Genomic DNA, 23,170 nt, shown 5'->3' with positions numbered 1-23,170 from the left:
TTATCTTCAAGACGAATGTTTATCTCAAATCAGCGTGTCAGTTACACGATTTAAATTCACAATTGTTAGTGAGAGTTGCCCATAAAACTTATTTTCAGCGCACATGTAAATTTATTATCAGGGGTATTAAATAAAAATTATTAGTATTAGTATCAAATTATTGTTTGTATGTACCCCATACATTAAACGTATACCAGTGATTGATACTTATAATATATTTGCGTTAACTTAGTCAGTTCGAGAGCTATCCATTTCATAATTTTTCATAATTTAGAAAGAAATTAGCTCTAAAGCACGCGATACGGATATACGTTCGATATACTTATCATTACTCCGGTTTATTTTTGAACAAATTTATAAAAAAAATCTATAAATGTGTTCAAAAAATAAACCGAAGTATTATATCAAACGTATAGTGTGCTTTAAAGCTAATGGGCATAATATTGTTGAAATGGATAGCTCTCGAACTGACTGTGTTAACGCAAATATTGTGTAGGCGTTTATAACAATTTTTTAATGGATCTGTGAATTTTTAAATTTATATATATACATTTTTACTTTTTAACTAATTTTAATAGCAAATAATAACCATTTTAAATTTTTTTAACAGAGCTGAAAAAATTATTATTCTTTTAAGTCATATTTTAAAACGATTTTAGGATTTATTTTAATTTATGTTTTAAAACGTATTTACGAATTTTTAGAATAGCTGCCATTTTTAAAAAATATAATTTTTATTCTATATTTTAAAAACATGTTTAACCTCTTGACTTTTTTGACAAAGTTGCAATCTTTTTTATGTTTTTGAATAAGGCAAAGATTGTAATTAAAAAAAATATATAATTTCTGTACAAAGTTTTAAGACCACATCTTCTGTAGTAATGATCTTAAAACTTACTCTATCTTCGTTATATTCGACAGATTTTTTTAATACAAAAGCCCACGGCGAATCTCTGACATAACTTACTATCGTGATACTAAAAAAATATATATATATATTAAAAATAAAATAAAAGCAACGATAATATAGCAATCTCGACAATCATACTTTGAGAACAACAAACTAATACTGCCCTGTGTCCTTACACATACCGTTCATCCTTCCCAGCAAAAAAATAAAACAAGGCAAAAATTTAAGAGCTGTAAGACTTACAGAAAAGAGTATTAGAAGTAATTATTTTTAAATTTTCCAAAATGTGGAAAAGTTGATTATCATTGGGAATAAGAGTACGATTAATCATTTCCAATGTAACAGGAGATGAACCAGCAAGAAGTCCATTCAAGCGGTAATTGTGGGTCAAGATTCCCTTCCATTAGGAAACGATGAAGAATAATACTATAATCAATACGCTTATAGAGTTATTTATTATTCTGTTAATCATCTAGATGGGTGGCTCTCATCTTTATTCATTACACCTACTTTTTCTAGTCGAGCTGATGATTGGAATCCATAAAATTATCTCACTGCTGCAACAAAAAGCATCAATAGTCTCTGGAGAGTCTGGAGCAGTCCTCGCTGAATGCAGATCAAATCTGGGCACATTTTCAAAACTGGGGATAAAAAAGGGGATGGCAGATCGCCGTCGGGCGTCACGTGAGCATTGCCCGTATATGGGCCCTGTGGCGATTGTTTTATTCCCCGATCGGGTTTTTGTGTGTAACCGACCGAGACAATGGCCATTGTGAGCCCTTTAAGGAGACGGCCACAATTTTTTACTCGAGCCGGTGGGGACGTGCTCAAGACTTCATTCATTATACAGTGTACTGCTGCTCACTGCTGTCAGTCCGCTTTGCCATATTGGCAAAACTGATGGTGGAAAAGGTCAGCGACCTGAGCAAGGTCAAGGTCAACCATGGGAGCTTTTGTATGAGCTTCTGTGGGGGCATATTAGTAATCTTGAGGTTGCTATAAGAACAGCTTTTATTGATTAGTAGTATTTATATACCTTCGCTTTTAAGGCCCTGAGAATGGAAGGTGATACATAAAATATACTACTAGATATAAAAAGGGCTACATAAAAATGCTAGAAAGTCTTCTTAAAAGAGCAGTGCATTGAGATTAAAGTGCCTGATTAGAAATGACTAATAAAATATAGGAATAAATGGTGTTTTGTAATTAGACAGATCGGTTGCAGCGCAAATTACAACATCAATGACTAAACTGTTATTTAATGTATGACCTATTTTTTTATTTGTTTGCCATATTTGTGGAAAATAAGTTAAAAACTATCTAATAAATATATCCCAAGAAAGAAGCATATAATTGTAGTTTCTTATATTTTTTATTACAAATCTGATCACCGTGACAAATGCGCCATGATGGCCATTATACAAAAAAATATACCAACAAATATTTAAAAAATAACCCTGGTTACCTATTGTTCGTATTAAGATATTTAATAACAATATCACTAATTACAATAAGTGAGAATCGAATAAAGCACATTTAAACCGAATTTTGACCAACAGGAGAGCGCAAAAAACAATTAGCTTTTCTCAGAAGTCAAAAATTCACGTCAAAAGCAATAAAATCGTGTCGGCACCGGGCGTTGCCATTGCCTCGTATAACATTAGCTACAGTTTTAATATGTACAATGAAAATTTTCTAACTGCTAGGCCTAGCTTTAGAAAGCAAAACCAAACATATATCTATTTTTATTTAATACTACTTCCATTGCCCTAATTTTTAATTTTTACAACATCATTTTGTCTAATTTATTTATACATATCTAATATTGTTGCACAATAATTAAAATGGGGCAATTTAATACTATTGTGTATTTTTTGTGTTTATATTTTACATATTATTCAGAATAAAGTATTATTCTATAATATAGTTATCTATAATAATTTTAATATTTTTTATTCAGTTTTATTCTCATTTACTTTAAGTTATTTTTTAATCATATTTCTATTATTGCTAATTCATTATTTAAATTATCTACAACTTCTTTAACATTATCACCCATGCAATATATTAATGTGTCTTCCGCAAACAGGTGTATTTTCCATTTTTTTATGTTATTAATTATATCATTAATATATAATATAAACAGCAATGGTCCCAATTTAGACCCCTGTGGTACACAGGTGATATTATTTTCTCTTTGAAATACGCATAATTTATTTTAACTTTTTGCTTTTTTTAAATAATTATTAAACCATCTTAAAAGTATTTAACTTAAACCGATATTACCTATTTTTTTAAATATTATTCTTTTGTCTATTGTTTCAAAATTTCTCTTGAAATTGAATAAAACTGCTCCGATGATTTTGTTTGTATTCTTGGCTAGCAACCGATCATTTATAACTACTTGTAATGCAGTCTCAGTGGAATGTTTTTCTCTGAATCCCGATTGTATTTATTTCACATACAACGTTTTTATAAATAATGAAATCCAAATCTTCCAAAATCATAATTTAAATTTGTGCACACGTAAGTTTTTTAATTTAGTTTTTCTGCATTCCCTATGCTCTCAGTTAGCTCTGAGTAAATTTCGTAAAAGCATTCACACCAGTTTAAAAATAAAATAAAAATCCTAAATTACAGAATAATTTCAATAATAACGATAATACAATACCAATTGGTTTATTTTTAGCGCCCTTTCATTTTTTCGCCCCGGGCAATGGCTCGCTCTGTGCTGTTGTACGTTTCACGTTCGTGCAAGAATTTTAAATTACATACTTATACACCTCGGGATGCGTATCCTCGATTTCAATTTTACAATTTCTCACAGGCGGGAGCTAAACCTTTTTCTAAATCATTCCACCGAGCAGGCGCCTACAAAGGAGCGTCACTAAAGTTTGATCACCTGCTTTTGGTTCGTTTACAAATGGTGGGCATTCACGAGTGTCGAGGCTTATAAGCGAAGATTTATATATTATTTATGCGTCTTCGGTGAGCAAACGGCTCCCGTGCCGACGGTTAACGAGACCTACCACTCATGGATGAATAAAACCTGTTGGACTCACTAAGCGCGAGTAACGTGGATCGTGGCCAGACTGGTCACTGGAGTAAAGGCAGGTGTGTCAAATTTATTAATAAATAATAATTGTGTCTTTGAATCGGTAGGCTACGCGGTCGAATCCATAAATTACTATATAGCCATAACAACTTATTCCCAGCACTGTTAATCCATATTTTGATTGGGTTTACAAACATGTTTTTAATGTAATACAGACTAGTTTATAAACTTTTACATACTATTTTACCTCAAAATTTGTGGATTAAATTTAAGGGAAACCAACCGATTTTTTTATGTTTTTAATGTGAAAAAGAAAAAAGAAACTATTCGAGTCTAATTAAAATATATTTAACTAAAGATTGAAATGTGTGCTTTGTCATTTGGTGCTTCTATTTTATTATACGATACTAAGTGGGTTCTTGTGGTTATAGTTGTACATTGTATAACTTGTAATTAAAAAAAGGTGTTACTTAAGGTACTCCACATCTAGCAAGCATATGTATCGTGTCGCCCACTCATAACCATCGCGATGAAGCTAACTTGAACAAGTTCAGAATAAACGGGTCATGAGAGTAGGGATTTTTTTCGTTTAAGCATTCTGCACAGTGGCGTAGCTAGGGTATGTGCCACCCAGGGCGATCCTTAAAATTGCCCCCCCCCCCATACATTTTTTGCAAGGTCATAAAATCAGCATTTCTTAAAATAATAAATTTTTTATTATTAAGTTCTTGTTATTCGTGGATTTATATATGTTTTAGTGCATTCAGAGTTAAGAACCACACTAGACGATCCCATCGCAAATATGCCGCCCCCAAGCAAGTGCCGCCATAAATTGGCAATACTATCGCTTTTTAACAATTAAAACCTGAAATTATTAAAGATTTCTAAAAAGGTGCATATTTTAAAAAAACGATTATTTTGACCGATCAATGCATTGTATATGAAGTGTGAGTAAAAAGTCGGTGGATAATAACATTGTTCAAAGCGTGCTATTGTCTACCTTGTAATCGGTCGTTCGCCGGGAGGGATGCACCAGTACGTGTAAGGACATAGGGCAGTATTTTTTTGTCTTCGAGGTACGGTTTTCAAATTTTATATATATTTTAATCCTTGCCTTGCTCTACGTATTTTTTAATATAGACTTATCATGTAACTATTTTAGATTTGTCATAGTTGCACAAACTGACGGACAACGTGCTAGCTAGCGTTTCTCAAGCTTCAAGTATATATTACATTAATTTTAATATTATAGACAGGGAATCTACTTGAGAACGAATAATGTTGCATTTCGCATATTTATATTTTATTCATGTTAATTTTATAATACAAACGTGGTTTGGAATACCTGATCGCAATGTTTGCGTGCGTGGCACGCTAACGTAGTTGGATGCTGCGACGCCGTTGCTAGGAGACACATCCATCTTAATCATTGTGTCCATGATTTATACTGTTGTAATTTATTTTTTAATGAAAATTTATTGTTATCGTTATCGGTTTGCGAAACATCACTATCTTTCAATGCAACTTTATGTCTGCTTAAAATAACTTACGTTCGTACATCTGTATGAACATAATGTTAATAATATGTAAACTTTAGGGTGAATCATTAAAGTAGGAAATATATGTAATTAAGAAAAAATGAGCAACATAACGATCTTACACTCCTTTATCTTTTTTTATAAATCTGGGCAATTTAAAGCGAAACTAGAATTACTTTTTTATATTTTACATATCTTATTATTATATTGCAACTATTTGTGTTTTAGTCCTGTGTTGCATAAATCTGGCAACACCGGAATTTGTAGTTTAATACAATATATTAGTGATTGGTTTGTCCTTTTATTACTTCCACTTTATACAGGCCGCTAAAACGCTGTTTTATCGCACAAAAAATCATTACTTCGTTTATTCGGAACTTGTACAAGTTAGTTGCACAATTTCAATCTCAATTTCATCGCAGCACATCATGGTCATACCAACATTCAGTGTAAACCGTGATCAGACTCGAGCTTCGAGCCGCCCGGTAAGTGAGAGCTTTTTATTTGCCTCGCAAAGCTATTCTGAGAAAATGAACTATGAAAACAAGTCACAAGTCAAGAAGTCTGGAGCTTCGCGTGCTTTTGAAAGCGATCCACATCGGATACGAAAAGGACTACAAGGATGGATGGAGTTAAAAAAAAAGTAACGACGGAACGAGCAACAAATCTACTACGGTGAAAAATGCGGTTCGAATCCGATCGCTGAAAGTATTCAATGAATGCAAACTGTAAAATATTAACGGCTGGTTGTAACATTTGTCGAACATGTTTGGAACGCGATCCAAATCTGGTCGATTTTTACAAAAAATGGTTAAGATCAGTTACATGTGTATTAAATATATATTGTAATATATAATTTAAGACACGCTTTACATTATCTGAATACTGGGTATTGAAGAGGAAGAGCTGTTAAACAAGTAAGTAGAGAGCAAGAAACATCCTATGTTTGTTTGTGAGAGGTTTGCTTAGGTCACGTTGAGAATCGTATTCATATTTGAAGAGGATTGCAGGTATTCTTATGTGGTGATAATTATATTATAAATATATTATAAATAAAATTCTTGAGCCAAAGTTAACAGCTTCTTTCATGATGCTAAGCATCCTCACATTGGCAGCCAGTTGAGTGGCCACTAGCGATATTTTTACAGCTTCTGCGCTTGAATGGGCGAGACGCTGTTTCAGCATTCCTAGAGTAGGCGTCCGTTTTGGTCCATGAATGACTACTCCAGTGATTGACGAGGCATTTCAACTTTGCATTTTTACGTAACCCATCCAAAGACGCGACGCCGGCGTCGTTTTGTCGCGAGTCGTCAACCTTTCACCGAGGCGCAGTATATTTTAAGCACGTGCTTTTATTATCCGTTCCAATTGTCACGTTTGCCCATTTCTTTGTTCTTGTCGGTTCATTGTTTTGCCGCTCCCCTTTATTTATACGACGAGAAATTAAATTAGATCCTATTAGAGGCATGCATTATGGATTTATCGCTGGTCTTTGAATCGGCAATGAAGACGCCTGAGATTTGCTTCTAAAAAATATTCCACCTCAAATTGATGCCACGCTTTTGACATACACATACATAAGAAGATGCAAATTTGTTCTTTGCAATAATGATATTGTGCTTATCAGCTTAAGAAGCTGTCGAATGTGAGGACTGCAAAACGAAATGTGTTATAAATATTTTTTTTCAAATTGTTTCTTAACGGCGCTAAATTGATTGTTTATGCAGATGTCATTAACAGCTAGTTAGCTCCCAAAGAACTATTTAATACACAAGTAATTGAATAAATATAAGTTATATATTTACAATACATATACAGTTGTCAGAAGAGCCGGTTCTAAAACTACGCAATTAAAAAAAATTGATAAAATTCAGCAAGATTAGCTTTGGGAGATAGGAGGGCTTGCGTATTGTGCTTTTTTTCTCCCTTATCAAATATATAAATCCGGCCGACGCAAAATTGTATCGTCTTCGACTCGATCTTGATTACCAATATTTATAGATATATAAAAAAATGATAAATCAATTTAGTGAAAATCAAGTTAAAAAAACAAGCATTGTTTTACTCGCAAATAACTTTAACTAGTGCTAATAATATTAATATTAACAAAAAAAATATTAGCATATTTTCCATTCTATAAATAGTTAGCTGTTAATGCAAAACAAATCTATGAAGCAAATAAAATTTGTACGAATTAAGTAGTGAGATAATTTATACACATTGCCTTTTTGTTTTCTGTGCCAATGGCTTCCATTTGGGTATTGAACATTATCTTCATAAAATAATTCTTCCGAAATCCTAATTGCTCTTCGGTTAAATGTTATTTCTTCTCACAAACTCTTAATTCCACGCAAATTCCCCAGAAATGTGTAATAAAAATAGCGGCGATAAAAAAACTAAATAAATCATTTATCGGTATCGAAATATTTTCAATCGTTTTATTACAGTAATATAATTTTAATGTCAAATTATATATTTGCTTGGTATATTTTCTTTCTTTACAATAGATAGAATTATTTATGTGTACCATTATATTATTTATGTATAACATTGCAACAATCAAAGTCATATGATTAAGATACGGAAAATATTGATAACGGAGGATGTTTTTAAGGACCATAAATATCTTATTACCTTTATGTTTTATATATTATTATTAAGCTATGTATTATTGGTTTTATACCATTAAATAATTGCACTGTTCCGTTCATCCCTAATATATGTTACACACTATCTTGATGGAGTGCCACTAAATACACTTTTATAATTTTTCACAATTTTTTAAAATGCCCCACCTCCTTGGCAATATAAATATATTAATTGATACACTACAGGTTACAATATGTACCATCAATTTTTCATCTCTACAATAAGTATAGCTGAAGATTCAGACCTTATAAAAATACGTAACAAATTTGGTTCCCAAAGCACAGATAATTATTGTCTGCCCACACGCTACACTTTTTAAACCGTCGTCTACTGAAATTTTATAACGCTAATTTAGCAGATTTCTCCCACGATTACCTGCATTTCACGGGATTCCGTCGAATGTTTGATAAGGGTCGTTATGCGATGTCGTGACCGATTTTAAAAACGCATACCTGGACGGATGACCGCGATCGTTAGCTGTTTTTTTCTTATCTTACTCTATCGCTCTTCTCGCCTTTTATCTTCTCGCTCAGCAATAAAAATTATTATATTATTAGTTGAAAGATGTACATGTAAAAATACACGTCGTGGGAGAAATGAACATCGCTTTTCTTATGGAAAATCGCTAAATAGATTTTAGTTTCAATATTAAATTAAATAAAATAATCTGATGTTTTAGTATAATAATAGGTCAGTTATAAAGGCGTGTCTTTAAAACGCAAAAATCTCGACCCTTTTATATGTTTGGAATTTATATTTAATTGCAGAAAACTATTCCGGTATAGGAGCCGTGGGATCTGAGACGGAGGTTGAGAATGTGTGCTATTTGCAGAGAATACATTTAATTATTATGTGTATATTTTTATTATTCATTTATAAAGGACTATTATTTTCGTTGTTCAAAATTTTGTATAAAGTTCTAGTTGTAAATTATATTCCTATATTATATCTCTGTAATATTCCTTAAATAAGCCGATATAAGATTTTGCGTAAATTGAATATTTACGACCGAAAAGTTTTCATTGATATTGTATTGGTGAGTGCCCACACAAACTTTTATAATTATCAGTAGCGTAATTTTAATAATATGATAATTTAAAAATTGCGATTATTTGGCACATTTTTCGATCGCGCGCAAATATGCCAGCTGTACGTGACAGCAGCCACCGTGCGGACATTATTCACGGCCGCCGTCCGGACGGCATATGAAATTTGTGGCAGCGTTGCCGCTACTTGGAAGTCGGCGTCCTCGGTCAACTTCAGTTGAACTTCCAGAGAATGTAGTGCAATCATAAAAGTGATCGAAAGAATTTGCCATGACGAATTAGACCAAGATCTCATTTAATCGTTGATTTATTCCATGCTTTTTTATGTTTTCCCCCTGGGAAAATAAATATATACGCGTCTTATTAGATTAGTAACCTATAAAGGTATAATTTAAATATTATATTATATTTTATTATTATATTTAGCTAATCTAGATAATTTTTTTTACTACTTCGTGTTTTTCTTAATACACGAAGATATTTCTTTATTCTATTGGGGAAACCCGCTAGATTTTATTTTTGGTGAATTGTCCTAGGAATATTATTATACAAATTCACACCTCCGTACAATATTCCTCTGGCCGTACTCATTTTCTTATTCTTAACCATCCTTTTTTAATAAAAACTGGTCGTGTTTATGATCAACAATTAACTTTACACTATTTTCACCTATTGGAGTCTAAAGTTTTTTTGTTCTACACTTCACCATCACCAATAGTAAATGAGTTTCAGAAATGCTAATTAGTCCAGTTCGAATTGCTTATCCTCATCAGCCCTCTTTTCAAGTTGTCCACATTGAGGAGTTTGTTGCCTCGATGTTGACGCGCTGTTGGAGCCTCGCTTCATGTTTAGCAGCAAAACATTTTATAGCACGGTCTTTAACGCGAACATACCATGGAGCATTTTGAAAGTTTTTAATCATTTTAACATGGCACTGTTTGGCACATCAGAGTTGTATGTACCCAAACTAGTTTCAGGATTTGCTTGTTTATCTTGATAGTTTTGTGTTTCTTCCCATGAGCTAATATAGCTTTCTATGTTTTATTTCAAGTTCAAACATCGATCCATATTATTTATTTATTTAGCAAATATAGATAATTGTTTATACACTAAACAAATATAAGCAAAACATACATATAAAATATAATATAAACATAAACAGAATACAAAAAAAAAACACTTTAATATTTTAATTTAAAATGTTGTAATGCATGAAGGTGTTTCTTTATTCCATTGAGGTGTTTAGCTATATTTTTATTTTTGCGGATTGTCCTAAGAATATTATTTTACAATATTCCCCTGGCCGTACTCTTTTTCTTATACTTGTCTTTCCTTAAATTACCTCTATTTATAGTATTAAATCTATGTGCATCTTTATTTCTTATTAAAATACCCTATTTTCTAACAACATTAATATTCAATATTTCTTGAATATCCAACCATTCCAAACTTCAACCAATTATACTTCTACAACTAGTTTATCAATTTTTATTTAAAACTACTCTCATTGCCTTATTTGTAATTTTTGAAACACCGTTTCTTCTAATTTATTAAGCAATTGTTGCATAAAGTGGGGAAATATAATACTATTATAGATTATTTTTTATATTTATACTATACATATTTCTGATCCTAGATAAATATATCTTTCTTAATTTAACTGTGATTTCTGAATCAATGATTTTATTTATATTGAAATTGTAATAATGATGACCAAATTATTGTTTACATTTAACCATAAACTGTATTAATCAATCTACTAGTAGATCCTTTTAATCTTTATAACATGTATATAAGATACATACATGAATATTTACGTACAGTTAAGTCAAAATCGAACTATCTATTACAAATAGAAAACGAATTTGAATGAACCCTCGTCAGATGAAATATTCACTTATTCATATTACACCTCAATAACCTGCCACGGCAGTTGTTGGTGTTTTTTCCTTGCCATCGGCGCCTGTGACTCCACCTGACGTCCCTTTTGTACGTTTCGAGTGGCATTGTTCAATAACGAATAGATGAAAGGACAATGGTGCCAAATGTCCATTTAATACACTCCGCAACCTTTTATGTTCTATTGACTGCTTTTTTTTGTTAAGGCTTTTGGACTTGCATATGCGTCCCTGCTCGGGAGAGCCTCAGTGAACAGGTTGAGCCTTTTAGGTGGATTTAGAAAATATTGAATTAGCAATAAATTTAATAACGTGTGATATTGATAAAAGCTTTGGATTGTGGATATATCCACAGGTTGATGAAATAAAATATTTCATCTATCTGAGATATACCCCTAAAGCAACAAGTCTACACAAGCTCAGGTAGAAAGGCGTCTGGCGCGTATACTACTACTATTACTATTTACTACGAATCTCGTGTGTTTTTTTGTCCTTTACTCATCGACGGGACTCAGAACCCAGACCTTTTTTGTCCCACGGCAAATAATAATGGAAGAGTCCGAGAATTCCTTTCATTTGTAATTTATACACACAGCAAATGGTTTTTCGGTGCATAATGGCGAAGCTATTGTGCCTGTGAAAAAGAACGGCTCATCGTTTGACAATTACATTTTCACCGGCGTTAAAAGGACGCCTACCGGAGATCAAAACAACATTGAAGAAGAAAAAAATATGTCGCCGCTGGCGCCACGCTGTTAAACGAAATTGATTTTCCTTGAATAGTATCTAAAACGATTTTTTTCGGACTTCTTCGGACCGGTCTGCTTTCTCGAATTCTTAAACGTTCGCTTCGAGACGAAGTGGACAGATAATACGCACTCAGAGTCCTAAAAAATCTTATAAGCGTGTTCGAACAATAAAAACGTGAATTGGAATCATTTTGTATCAGAAGGTTTCAATGGACTTTTTTTATATTAATTTTAGTTGCTACCTTTCCCATTAGTTTTTATACATATTATTTGATAATAAAAATTCCTTGCCAATATTTTAGTTATAAAATATAGTACACATTTTTTTTTTTTTTTTTTTATTACAAATCTGTCCATTATGACCTTAAGAATTATAAAAGTAAATATAAAAAATATGGTGCTCACTTAAAATAGAAGAAAATCATCATATATACATTTTTTCAACTTCTCATAGATATCGTTTAAAACAGGGCAGCTCAACCTTTTTGTAGTTGCGATCTACTTTTTTCTATAAAAAATCATCGTGATCTACCAAAATGCAGTGGGAATTAATATTTTATATAACGTTTAAAATATAGAATGTTTATTAAACATTTCAGTGTAAGAAAATACAATTTAAAATATGATCATATTAAAAATTAATAAAAAAAATAGTTTAATTCTGCGTCTAACTGACTAAATAAGTCACACCTTCGTCACGCGAAATCCCGGGGAAAAAATGTAGTTAAATTGTATTTTTTTTTTCTTAATTAATAGTTATATGTATTTTTCTATTGCCCTTAGTACATGAGATATTCGCTCATATTTGGATCACATAATTTCACGATGGTCAAAAAATTGTCAAGATGAAAGCTTCATTCATCGCCGCGTAGTTATTTTAAAGCAAACTGCCATCTTCTTCTTTGTTTACATTTATTAATAACATAACGTTATAAATAGGGTAAGTTTCTTTGTTCCGAAGACATTACCATAATTCATTCTGTTCCATACGGTCCATCAGGACACTAATAATATCAATCTTATCCGAGTATGTTGTTATTTTTCTTGAAACGTTTTACAATAAACTTTGAAGCTATCAACATGACACATCAACAGCACGCAAAATAATATAAAATTAGTAGAATCAATAAAATTCATCGAAATTTAAAACTTTTGCATATTTTATAAATTAAACCATAATTTTTCACACGCTTCGCTACTGAGTTGATTCTTTGAAATTAATTCCAATCGTAAATGTCTCGAATCAGTGATCTGGAATATTCCAATCAAATTCGATATGGAGACGAAATATCCAATCAAGTAGAACTCACTGCACCTGTCGGTGTATTTTAGATAAATCTGCTCAAAAAATTACACGGTCAGGTCAGCGGCACGTGACGCTTCCCGCCAAGTTACGATTCGAAACACGTGTGCGAAAGCATCAAAATGTGTTGTAAATTGCGTCTGACAAACTAAGCAATCCTATTACACATCGGTTGCTACGCCCACTCTACTACTACTATACTACGACCACAGATGCAAATACTACAGCAGCAGAAACAAAGAGCCCTCTACTACTCACGATGACGCATCTTTCAGAATTACACACAAACGAGTTTGTTCCGGGACAAAGTGATACAAGTGATACAGCACAATAATAACACCAAAAGCACATATGAATACATATATCATGTATGTGTACAATATGTCACAGTCCATACGAAATATTTATTACAAAAATAAAATATTATTAGTTAATGTGAAAGATTAAACGTGTACGTATTTTTCTTATAATACTCTATAAATATTTGATTTGACTGTAAAAACTGTATTCCAATAACGGTAGTAGCAACCAATTTGTTTATATATTGCATTTATCACATTTTTTTAGATAAATAGATGGATACAGGTGAGTCATGATTACAGATAACAGAAAGGAAGTAAACAAAACTTCATTCAAATGCTAATTATATATAGTCCGCAGCCTTCAAACATAATCAAATACCACACAATGCCTTACTCTATTTATTATGCTCTTATCTTTGGTGGATCTTAAGCTATTGTGTTTTTTTTCGGTCGTCATATTATAATGAATTTTGGAAATCTTGAATGGCATAAACGGTATAGTATTCATACACTTGCTTATATAAAAGTCTATTATATTTTTGGTGATAGCTAACGTAAGGACAGGGAGGAGGAATTGATTGAACGAAATACTTGTAAATGAAAAAACGCATTTCTTATGTGACGATCTTTAATGGATTACACAACAACAGTACCTTATTGTTCTCCGTATCAAGTATCAAAATTACATTATAGACTCATCGCAAAGTTCATACGAATAATACAAAAAGCAATCCCTTGTTTACACTGATTACTTATCTATAAATAAAAGTTTATATAACTCGATTCCAAATTAACAAATTACATTACAGCAAAATAATTGCGTTTTAATCATATTAAGTTATATAATATTAAAAATACATATATTATAAATCAGAGTATATAACACTAATAGAAAATATAGTAACCGCATATATTACGTTAGAATATTTTAAACCATAACTCGCAGATATACACGTCCGCAGGGAAATTGGTGCATACGTGTTTTACGTTTTGAAACGTCCGCGGGAGGTAAGTGGTTAATATTTTAACAAAATTGCACAATGGCGATTATTTAAATTACGAATATATACAAGCTATCTACCTTATACAAATATGTGATTTATATATAGTATGCAAATATTATGTACATAATATTCACAGGGACGTTATTTGCGAGGAGTGGAACAAGTGGGGACATTTGGCGCCCTTAAATTTGACCAGAAAAATGTATGTCATTTAATGAAATACTATGAATTTCAACGAAATCGAAATATTAAAAAAACACTTTTGCATCATCAAACCATCCCCTTCCCTGGCCATTTATAAAAATCTGAAATTACGTCCCAGATTCTAAACCAAAAATTCTCGGGTTATCCCTAAAACAAAAACTTGAATCTATCCCGAAAATACTTTTTAAAATATGTCATTTCAATGAAATTATATTGGAATACATTTTCACCAGTAAATACATATTATCTGGAAGGTGTTAGTAAAATTATATGATTTCAACTTTTGACCCCTCTCCCCCCCAATACGGAAGAAATGACATTCCTGACTATCCATTAACAAAAAAGCATCAAACTTGTAAATCAATTCTGTGCACATGCAAAACCATTGGATTGTAATAATATTGTTTTATGTTACACACACTTTCTACTTAAATATTATGAACACCCTCCATCGAACTCCAAAATTCTTGAATGAAACATTCTGGTTACAATAAAAACAACATTTGCATTAAATAAAATAGTTTATTAGCCCCAGTTTCCAAGTACAAAAGGTTGAGCAGAAAACAAATATATAACCTAAATAAATTAAGCTCAGCTCTGTATTTTTATTATAATAAAATATAAATAATTTATATCCGGCCAAGTTCCCCCCATATGCTAACTCTTCGCTATTATACGCTACTGTATATAACAAAATACAGCGTAAGGTTTAATTATTTTAATACAATATTTTCATTTCATGCAAATATATATATTTAATTTTGTGTTTAATTCTTAAATAAACACAAACGTAAATTTTATTTTATATTTTTCCTCCTTAGTATTTTCACAAAACGAGTCGTTAACAAAACGAAAAGAGCGAAGCTCGTTAAGCGCGTCGTTTTGGCCAAATGCGTGCTACAAAAAAATACTATACTACGTATTTTTTTTCTTTTGACAGTTCCTTTTTTACGCACGCGCCGTCTCTTTCTAGTTGCGTAGGAACGAAAGAGACGGTACTACGTAAATAAGTAAACAAGTCCAAATGGTGCGCGATTCTGTCGTCGGAACGTGCAATTTTATTTTTATTTCAGCAGAACAACTTTGAGATTATTCTTTATGCACACCGTGTGTGTAAGAGCGATGATGTTTTGATTTACAACTCGTGCGTTAATAGGCGAGATAACGTATAAAGTACGTCAGTATTCAACAAAGCATTGCAGAAGTACAACGTGTCGTGCTGCAAAGAATCAAATATATTTTTTATCATTACGGTTCACTGGTGTCAAATATGAAAGTGCAAACAGGTAATATCATATATTTAATAATAAAAAGTATGATTATGCAATGTAATCATTTTTATCAATGTTGCCATGTTGCTGCACAATCTTAGACGTTATTTATTGATAAAACAAATGTTCTATTTCTATCAAAAGTAAAATATATAGTATGAGAATAAGATATTATCTTTATAATTATGTTTAATCTAGACAGCTTAAAAACGGGGGGGGGGGAAGTCGTCTCAAATAGTTATGGTGGACTCGAGTTAAAACTCTAAGCTTCCGTACATCTCTGATTGAATTCTGAATTAATGAGCTGTACTGATATACTGAAAATGGACCTTTTATCTTGAGCACGTGCTCTGAACCGATGATAATAAAAATTAAATTAAAGTCAGACTATATTTGCAGTCATGAAAAGACTTCTCTAGTGAGAAATATATTTAGATACCTACGATTAATATTATAGATTTTTACTATAGATTATGTTCGATATTTTTGGTTTTATTATTATTATTTAGTTTATTTTACGATTTTTATTGGAGGTGGTTACTGGCTTGAGCTTAAAGCACAATCTAGCCTTGCTGGTGGGACGTCACATGCCACTTGCCTGGTAGGAAAAGGTGCTGAAAAACCAATACATAAAAACGGCATTTTTAGGGTCGTATAAAACTACTTAAATTATTAAAAAGTGTCTAAGCTGTAATGTTAGTTTATAATAAATAAAATATATGTGACTGGTTTTTCACTTTGGTTTAACGCATTGGGTCAACGCCTGCCATTTAAAACGGAAGAATAAAAAATATCTCTTAAAACAAGCGGCTTTTCACAACTGCGTAATTGCTTTCTCTTTCGAGTATAAGAAACCACGCTTAGCCAGCGAGTAGGGTACTTGGGCGGCCAAAAGTTTATATTTCACATTATTGACCATAAATAGAATAATATAAAATACGCTAATTGAACGTTAATAATAATAAAATTTTGTCCGATTGACAATTTGCTTTTGGATGCTCTCATTTCGAGTTGTAAAACATGAGATGACCTGACGTCCTCATCAAAAGTTTTATCCTCCCTTTCTCAATTGTAATCAAAAATTTCCAAAAAAAAAATTTTTTTAAGCTCCTGCATCAATTTTTCCACTTAAAAAAATTTTGGAAATAACAAAAAATCAGAGATGGTTTTTGAACAAAAATTTCATTGACGACATTTTTTATCTCCTGCAGCAATAATAATGTCTTCCTTTGATATTTTCAAAATCTGGTCACCTTATAAAACATATACTGAGAGAATGTCTATATAAGCAACTTTTGGGCTTACTTAAATTTTAGATCGTTTAAAAATCCCCAAGATTCAATTCTAAGACTTCCAAACAAACCGCATAGAAATTAAAAAAAAAACAGGAGCAATAACCGATGCCTTAGTATTACATTTTCATGTTATTGGGAGATCCGCTTTGGTTTTATTTTTGAGAGCTCTAGAATTTTCAGATCAATAGATCAAAAACAGCACTATTTTACCAACAACAAAAAATATTCTTGGAGCAATACTGTCCTCACACATTATTTATAGTTTAAAACTGTTTTTCAGTCTTCTCTGTATTTTCCGATTTCTCTTTCAGTCTTATAATATATATATTTTTTGTAGCAAATGAAATTTTGATTTACAAGAACATTCTTCACTTTATTTTTATCATCATGGCAAATTGCTACGAATAATATTCGTAAACTATTTATCACTTCTGTGAGAATATACTTGGAGGATAACTAAATATAATTATGGAACAATCAATAAATTTTACACATTTGATTTTTTTTAAATATTTCTAGTTCTTGGATCAGTGGCTCCTGATGATTTGGGCTACACGCTAACGCACGAGCATATGTCGATGGACTTTTCTCACTTCTATCGACCTCCACCTCAACATTTAAGCGATAGATTCGAACAAAGCATATCGCTGAACAATGTTGGTTTCGTGAGACAAATGCCGTATTCTTCAAGAGAAAACCTGCAACTCTTCGGCATCGATACTGATGCAGCTGTATTGAACGATGTTATCGCTTACAAAAAATATGGAGGAGGTAAATGTATCAGATATCGTATAAAATATTCTTAATATTAATTTAAAATTATTCATAGGAACAATCGTTGAAAATTCAACTTTCGGGCTCAACGGTAATGTTGCGTTGCTAAAGAATATATCTGAAAATACTAAGGTCCATGTCCTAGCTGGGACTGGATATTATATAGCCGATGTACAAAATCAAACCGTTTTATCTATGAAGAAAGAAGAAATTTATGATCATATGTTGAAGGAATTGACTGTAGGAATGCAAAGTGATGTATCGGTGAAAGCCGGTTTTATGGGAGAAATTGCTAGCGTTTATCCAATAAAAGGTTAGTTTTTATATATTGTAATGAATGTGACTTGTGTGTATATTTTTAATATTTAATGATTCAAGAGTTTGAGAAGCGAACTATACAAGCTGCTGGGGAACTTCAAGAAAATGTTGGATGCGGAGTGAGCTTTCATCCACACAGAGAGCCAGCAGCTCCATTTGAAATCATGCGGTTGTATTTAGAAGCAGGAGGACGAGCAGATAAAGCTGTCATGTCACATCTAGATAGTAATTCTTATTTATAGATCAAAATATCTGTCTCGATCGATTGTAAATATAAATTCTTATTATAGGAACACTGTTTGATGATAATGTTTTGTTGGAATTCAGTAACATCGGTTGCTACTGCCAATTTGATCTATTTGGCACTGAAGTGTCTTATTATCAGCTGCATTTGCAAAGCGATATGCCGTCTGACGCTCAGAGGATTGACAAAATACTGAAATTGATAGAAAACGGCAAAGTTGAAAAGATTTTAATGTCTCACGATATCCATACAAAGCACAGATTGGTATGTTTTAATTTTTTCTGGAATACCCACGAGTTTTTAAATAATTTTTTGTTTTAGATCGATTTCGGAGGACACGGGTATTCCCATATAATCAATTCTGTTATCCCAAAAATGAAAATAAAGGGAATTACCGATTCAGATATTGAACAGATCACAGTTAAAAGCCCTGCAGAATGGTTAAAATATGATTATTAATCTTCATTTTGATTTGAATAAATAAAACATAATCTCAAAGTATACTTAGCATTTTTTATTTTAAAAAAATATCATAGAACAATTTAAAGGTGTTTTGATAAATAATTTACTATGTAAATAAAAATATAAAGTTTGAATTTATAGCTTAACTATTGTTGATTTGGTTCAAGACAATTTTTATAAGCCACAATTAAGATAATATAAATTCTTCCTATTGTTTTGAAAGATAAATATACAACACATATTAACTCACAATATGCATTTATTTTCAATCCTTTTTAATGATTACATTGATATTATATAAGAATCTTATTACATTGTGAAACCAAATTCATTTTGAAAAAACGCAGTATTAATATAATATCATAACGTTTTCGCACTTAACCGACAATAGGACTCCCATTCAATTTTATTTATCGAGATCCAAATTCTCTAACTCTTCATCTAGGTCATCGTCATCCAAGAATAAGTTTTCATTTATAGGTCCCGTGTCCGCTATAACGGACTCTGAGGTTGTGGGATCTGTTTCATTACCGTTGGTAAGCTTATCGTTCTCGCTACTCGGTGAATCGTCGAAGAGTCTTTCTTTAGCAATCGTGCCGGAATCGTCCACCTGAATCAAACCGACGATTAAAATAAAATACATATGACAATTTACATTTGTACAATACTAACCTCAGTCGCTTCCAAAGTGATTAAGTCCAATTGTAATTCTTTGTATTGATCTTCCTCTTCGTTGTCTTCTCGTGCGAATCTAGAAGAGTCTAAAGTCTGACCGCCTTCCTCGTCGTCTTCATCGTCGACGGCTAAGTTAGGATTAAAGCTAAACATTTCTCTTCCGGACAATCCAATATTACGGCCTGCCTTAAATTCGGATCGTTTCTGTTCTTCGTCTTTACACATGGTATCCTGAATTATAAAAAATGTATTAATTTACACAATAGAATACATATTTTACCAACAACCATTTTACCTTTTTCTCTTGCAGTTTCCGTTTCTTCCATGCAATGAACGTTTCTAATGTAATTTTAGTTTGCTTAGGACCTAGAGCGGCTCGCTCCCTTTCGATCAAGTCCACTAAAGAAATCTCATTTTTCTTATCTTCCATCTTCTTTTTGTCTTTCTTCAGAACAAATCCAGGGGGAAGAGCATGCCTGTATATACATTTTGAACTTAATGGACATTCCCAAAACCAACCGTATTTCATTTTTTCGACAGCTTCTAAGAAGTGTTTACAAATCTGTAAAACAAAATGATTATTTTTTTTAATACAATATCAATTATTATATAATATTGATGCAAAATAAACGTACAATATCAGTAGTGGGAACGCTTTTAGCTTGTCCCTGTTTCTTTTCGACGACTTCTTGAAGCTTCTCTTCGTTCCAAGTGTCCATTGTATCTTCGTCGTCTCTCATATCGAAGTACAACGAACGTTTCTCAGCTTTTCTTTCAATTGTCAAGTCGTGAGAGAACTTACATTTTTCACCCTTCTGGCAGAGATTTTGCTTGAAAAAGGCGCAAACAACAGATTTTGGATCAGTACCTGAAAATACACAGATAAATATATATCATTATGGTCATAGATCATTTGTATATATATGTGCAAACTCAGCGTTGTTCTGTCACTAATAGACCAGTAGCTATTATTATTTTATAATATTATTTTTACATTTACAGTACTTAATATCAAAATCGATATGCATATTTTTTAAATTTATATTCATAATCATTTTCAAAATCTCAGAAACTTTACTACCATTTTTGGCCTGGAATCTTCAAAGAGCATTTTTGATGGTATCAATTCCAATAAACACATAAAAGGTATTTATATTGTGTATGTATTTTTCTCATTATAAACGAATGATATCCAAACATCATTGATAAAAATATATACCGTCGAGACAAATAAATAATTGATCGAAATTACAAACGTTTACTAAAAAATATGAATAGTGCGTAGGTAATATTTAAAAATTTTACGATTTTTTATCCCTACTAAATACAGAATAAATTTATATGATAAAATGGAATTTACAAACATGAAATAAAAAATCACAGACGTGTATGCGCATCGATACTAGTGTTAAAGGGTTAATAATTTCCATAAAATGTATAGATTTGTGTCCTTCGAATTTACTAAGAATCGGAGTTTTTATCAGCGTAAATTTTGTGAAAATAAAATAGAATTATCATTCAAATTATTCCACAACAAAATATTGTTGTCAGACGATATATATATATATATAATTAAACTTTGTTTTTCTTTCAACTGTATTTAGATTGTAAAAAAGTTTTAAACAATTACCTTTATCGACCTTTTGCGACGGTAACGGTTTAGTGACCATCCCCAATGCTTCCATCTCTTTTTGTTTTTTGTCTTTTTCTGCTTTCTTCGCTGCCAGATCAGCGGTAGTCAACGGATGGAAGCCGCCAGTTTTGACTTGCTTTTCAACTTGTTGGATGAACTTCTGTTGTTTGGCGCCTTTTTTATTTTTCAAACCAAACGTCTTATCCTGTCAATCATATTAAACGCGTCGATTAGATAGCGGTACTAATTATTAATGGAAATACTTGTGCAATGAAGCGTAATGAACATACTTCGATGATTTTCTCCTTCTTTTTTTGCTCCGTCTTTTTACTTGGCGCCGCCACTGGCTTTTTTGGCGGCATGATTGTTTTATTTGCTCTTCTGGAAATATGTAAACACTTATTAATAATTATTTTATTAATTTATAAGCATAGAGATCATGAAAGATCAAACGTCAGATTGATTTTTCATACTTAGTCGTCTGACAGTTAACGAATTGATTAATGTTACTTTACTAAACATAATAAATTCAATAAGCCAAACAAATAAACTGAAAATATAGTCAAAACACGAGTTACTAAAAATTAGAGCAAAATAGAACGTACCACACAGATGCAAGAAAGTTAGGTTAAGGATCGCTATCAGGGTTACCAACGTATAAAATGCAAACGTGTCCAAGTTAATAAAAAAAATGGTAAAAAATGATATAATCTCGCATCATCTATGAACGCTTTCACCGCGGCTGATATTTTGCGCGCCATTTCAAAATTTGTTAATATGTAAGCGGCACCTATTCATGTCATATTTTTTTAAATATTATGGTTCAATAAATTCAAGTGATTTACAGCCTTAAATTATACTAAATAACCATATTATTAGGCTCAACGGTTTATGGCACTTTTAGCTGCCCAATGAGTACTGGCGATTTTATTGCTGACAAATATAGAAGCCATCCGCGGTAAAAGGGTTAAAATCTGAAAAATTTTCATAATAAGATACTTGTTAATTATATCGGCGAAACCAGATTGCAATAAATATTTTTTTTTGTTTTGCCCCTAACGGTCACGAATGTGACCAACAACGTTTTGCTACATAAATGTTGCTACATTAAAATTTAAAACTGATTTTTTATCGTTGTGCGCGTATTTATTCCCCAAACATCCGTTAAAAATCGTATATTTTTTTACATGCGATATTTCGTCAAACAGTTCTCTTTCTTCTTTATCAGCATCAAGTAAATCTAGTTTATAAAAAACTATGAAGAATATGTAAAACTTTTATCATTTTGAAGCAATTAATGTGTTCATAGTAAGTAAGCAAAGATCTGAATATTAGATTAATTTTTGATAAAAGCTATCAACAGTGGATTTAAATAATATTCTTTTGGTCCAACCATTCTCTTAGCTCTTGAGAAGTCCTCGAAGAGATTAAATATCTTCTTGACGATCAGCCGTTATAGGTTAAATTTCTCTAAGATAGATCAAATAACTCAGGAATAATCGAATTAGATCATCTGAGCAACCGAGTGGTATAGTACTAAATTACAACATGAAAGAACGTTAAAATATTTTAGTTTTTAAAAAAAGAATATTTCATTATAACTACACGACTTTTAATAACCCAATACAATCTTTGTCGAAGGCTTTTTCAAAATAATTTTTCTACGCACTACACATATTGTAACGTATATCTATGTAGTACCATTCTTATAGCTTCGAAAAGTAAAAGAGTGTCATATCTAATCAACGCACAAAGGCCTAATATTGCAGCTAAATAATATGTTCTATTGGAAACTAATTAATAAATATTTAAGTTATTTAAAATCCTAAATAAAAATGGA

General features: G+C 31.7%; 2 protein-coding genes across 2 annotated transcripts; one reads left to right on the top strand and one right to left on the bottom strand.

Annotated features, from left to right (window-relative positions):
• Nucleotides 1–15,838: 15,838 nt before the first annotated feature.
• On the top strand, nt 15,839–19,061 carry LOC148238670 (phosphotriesterase-related protein). Its single transcript, XM_088196524.1, has 6 exons — nt 15,839–15,944; nt 17,744–17,995; nt 18,054–18,311; nt 18,377–18,541; nt 18,607–18,824; nt 18,882–19,061. Exons 1-6 carry the CDS (start codon nt 15,929–15,931, stop codon nt 19,017–19,019), a joined length of 1,047 nt encoding a protein of 348 aa, XP_088052650.1. The 5' UTR covers nt 15,839–15,928; the 3' UTR covers nt 19,020–19,061.
• LOC148238669 (zinc finger CCCH domain-containing protein 15 homolog) lies at nt 19,054–21,964 on the bottom strand. Its single transcript, XM_088196512.1, has 7 exons — nt 21,936–21,964; nt 21,621–21,711; nt 21,328–21,535; nt 20,333–20,565; nt 19,993–20,259; nt 19,695–19,928; nt 19,054–19,632 (listed from the first exon to the last, which is right to left on the bottom strand). Exons 2-7 carry the CDS (start codon nt 21,690–21,692, stop codon nt 19,429–19,431), a joined length of 1,218 nt encoding a protein of 405 aa, XP_088052638.1. The 5' UTR covers nt 21,693–21,711; nt 21,936–21,964; the 3' UTR covers nt 19,054–19,428.
• Nucleotides 21,965–23,170: the final 1,206 nt, after the last annotated feature.

This window comes from Plectrocnemia conspersa, unplaced genomic scaffold (genome assembly GCF_051122295.1).
Source record: "Plectrocnemia conspersa isolate PC_06_02 unplaced genomic scaffold, ASM5112229v1 ptg000001l, whole genome shotgun sequence".
Classification (NCBI taxonomy): Eukaryota; Metazoa; Arthropoda; class Insecta; order Trichoptera; family Polycentropodidae; genus Plectrocnemia; species Plectrocnemia conspersa.
The sequence above is the reverse complement of the archived record's forward strand: the minus strand, read 5'-3'. Positions and strand labels throughout refer to the sequence as shown.

Bases quoted from the DNA above. Each gene is read 5' to 3' on its own strand.
- LOC148238669 (XM_088196512.1), bottom strand. From the start codon at position 21,692: ATGCCGCCAAAAAAGCCAGTGGCGGCGCCAAGTAAAAAGACGGAGCAA. The intron at 20,566-21,327 runs GTAATTGTTTAA...GTGTATTTTCAG, and splicing joins GTCGCAAAAGGTCGATAAAG to GTACTGATCCAAAATCTGTT. The intron at 20,260-20,332 runs GTACGTTTATTT...TTTGTTTTACAG, and splicing joins GCGTTCCCACTACTGATATT to ATTTGTAAACACTTCTTAGA.
- LOC148238670 (XM_088196524.1), top strand. The intron at 17,996-18,053 runs GTAAATGTATCA...AATTATTCATAG, and splicing joins TTACAAAAAATATGGAGGAG to GAACAATCGTTGAAAATTCA. The intron at 18,825-18,881 runs GTATGTTTTAAT...TTTTTGTTTTAG, and splicing joins TCCATACAAAGCACAGATTG to ATCGATTTCGGAGGACACGG.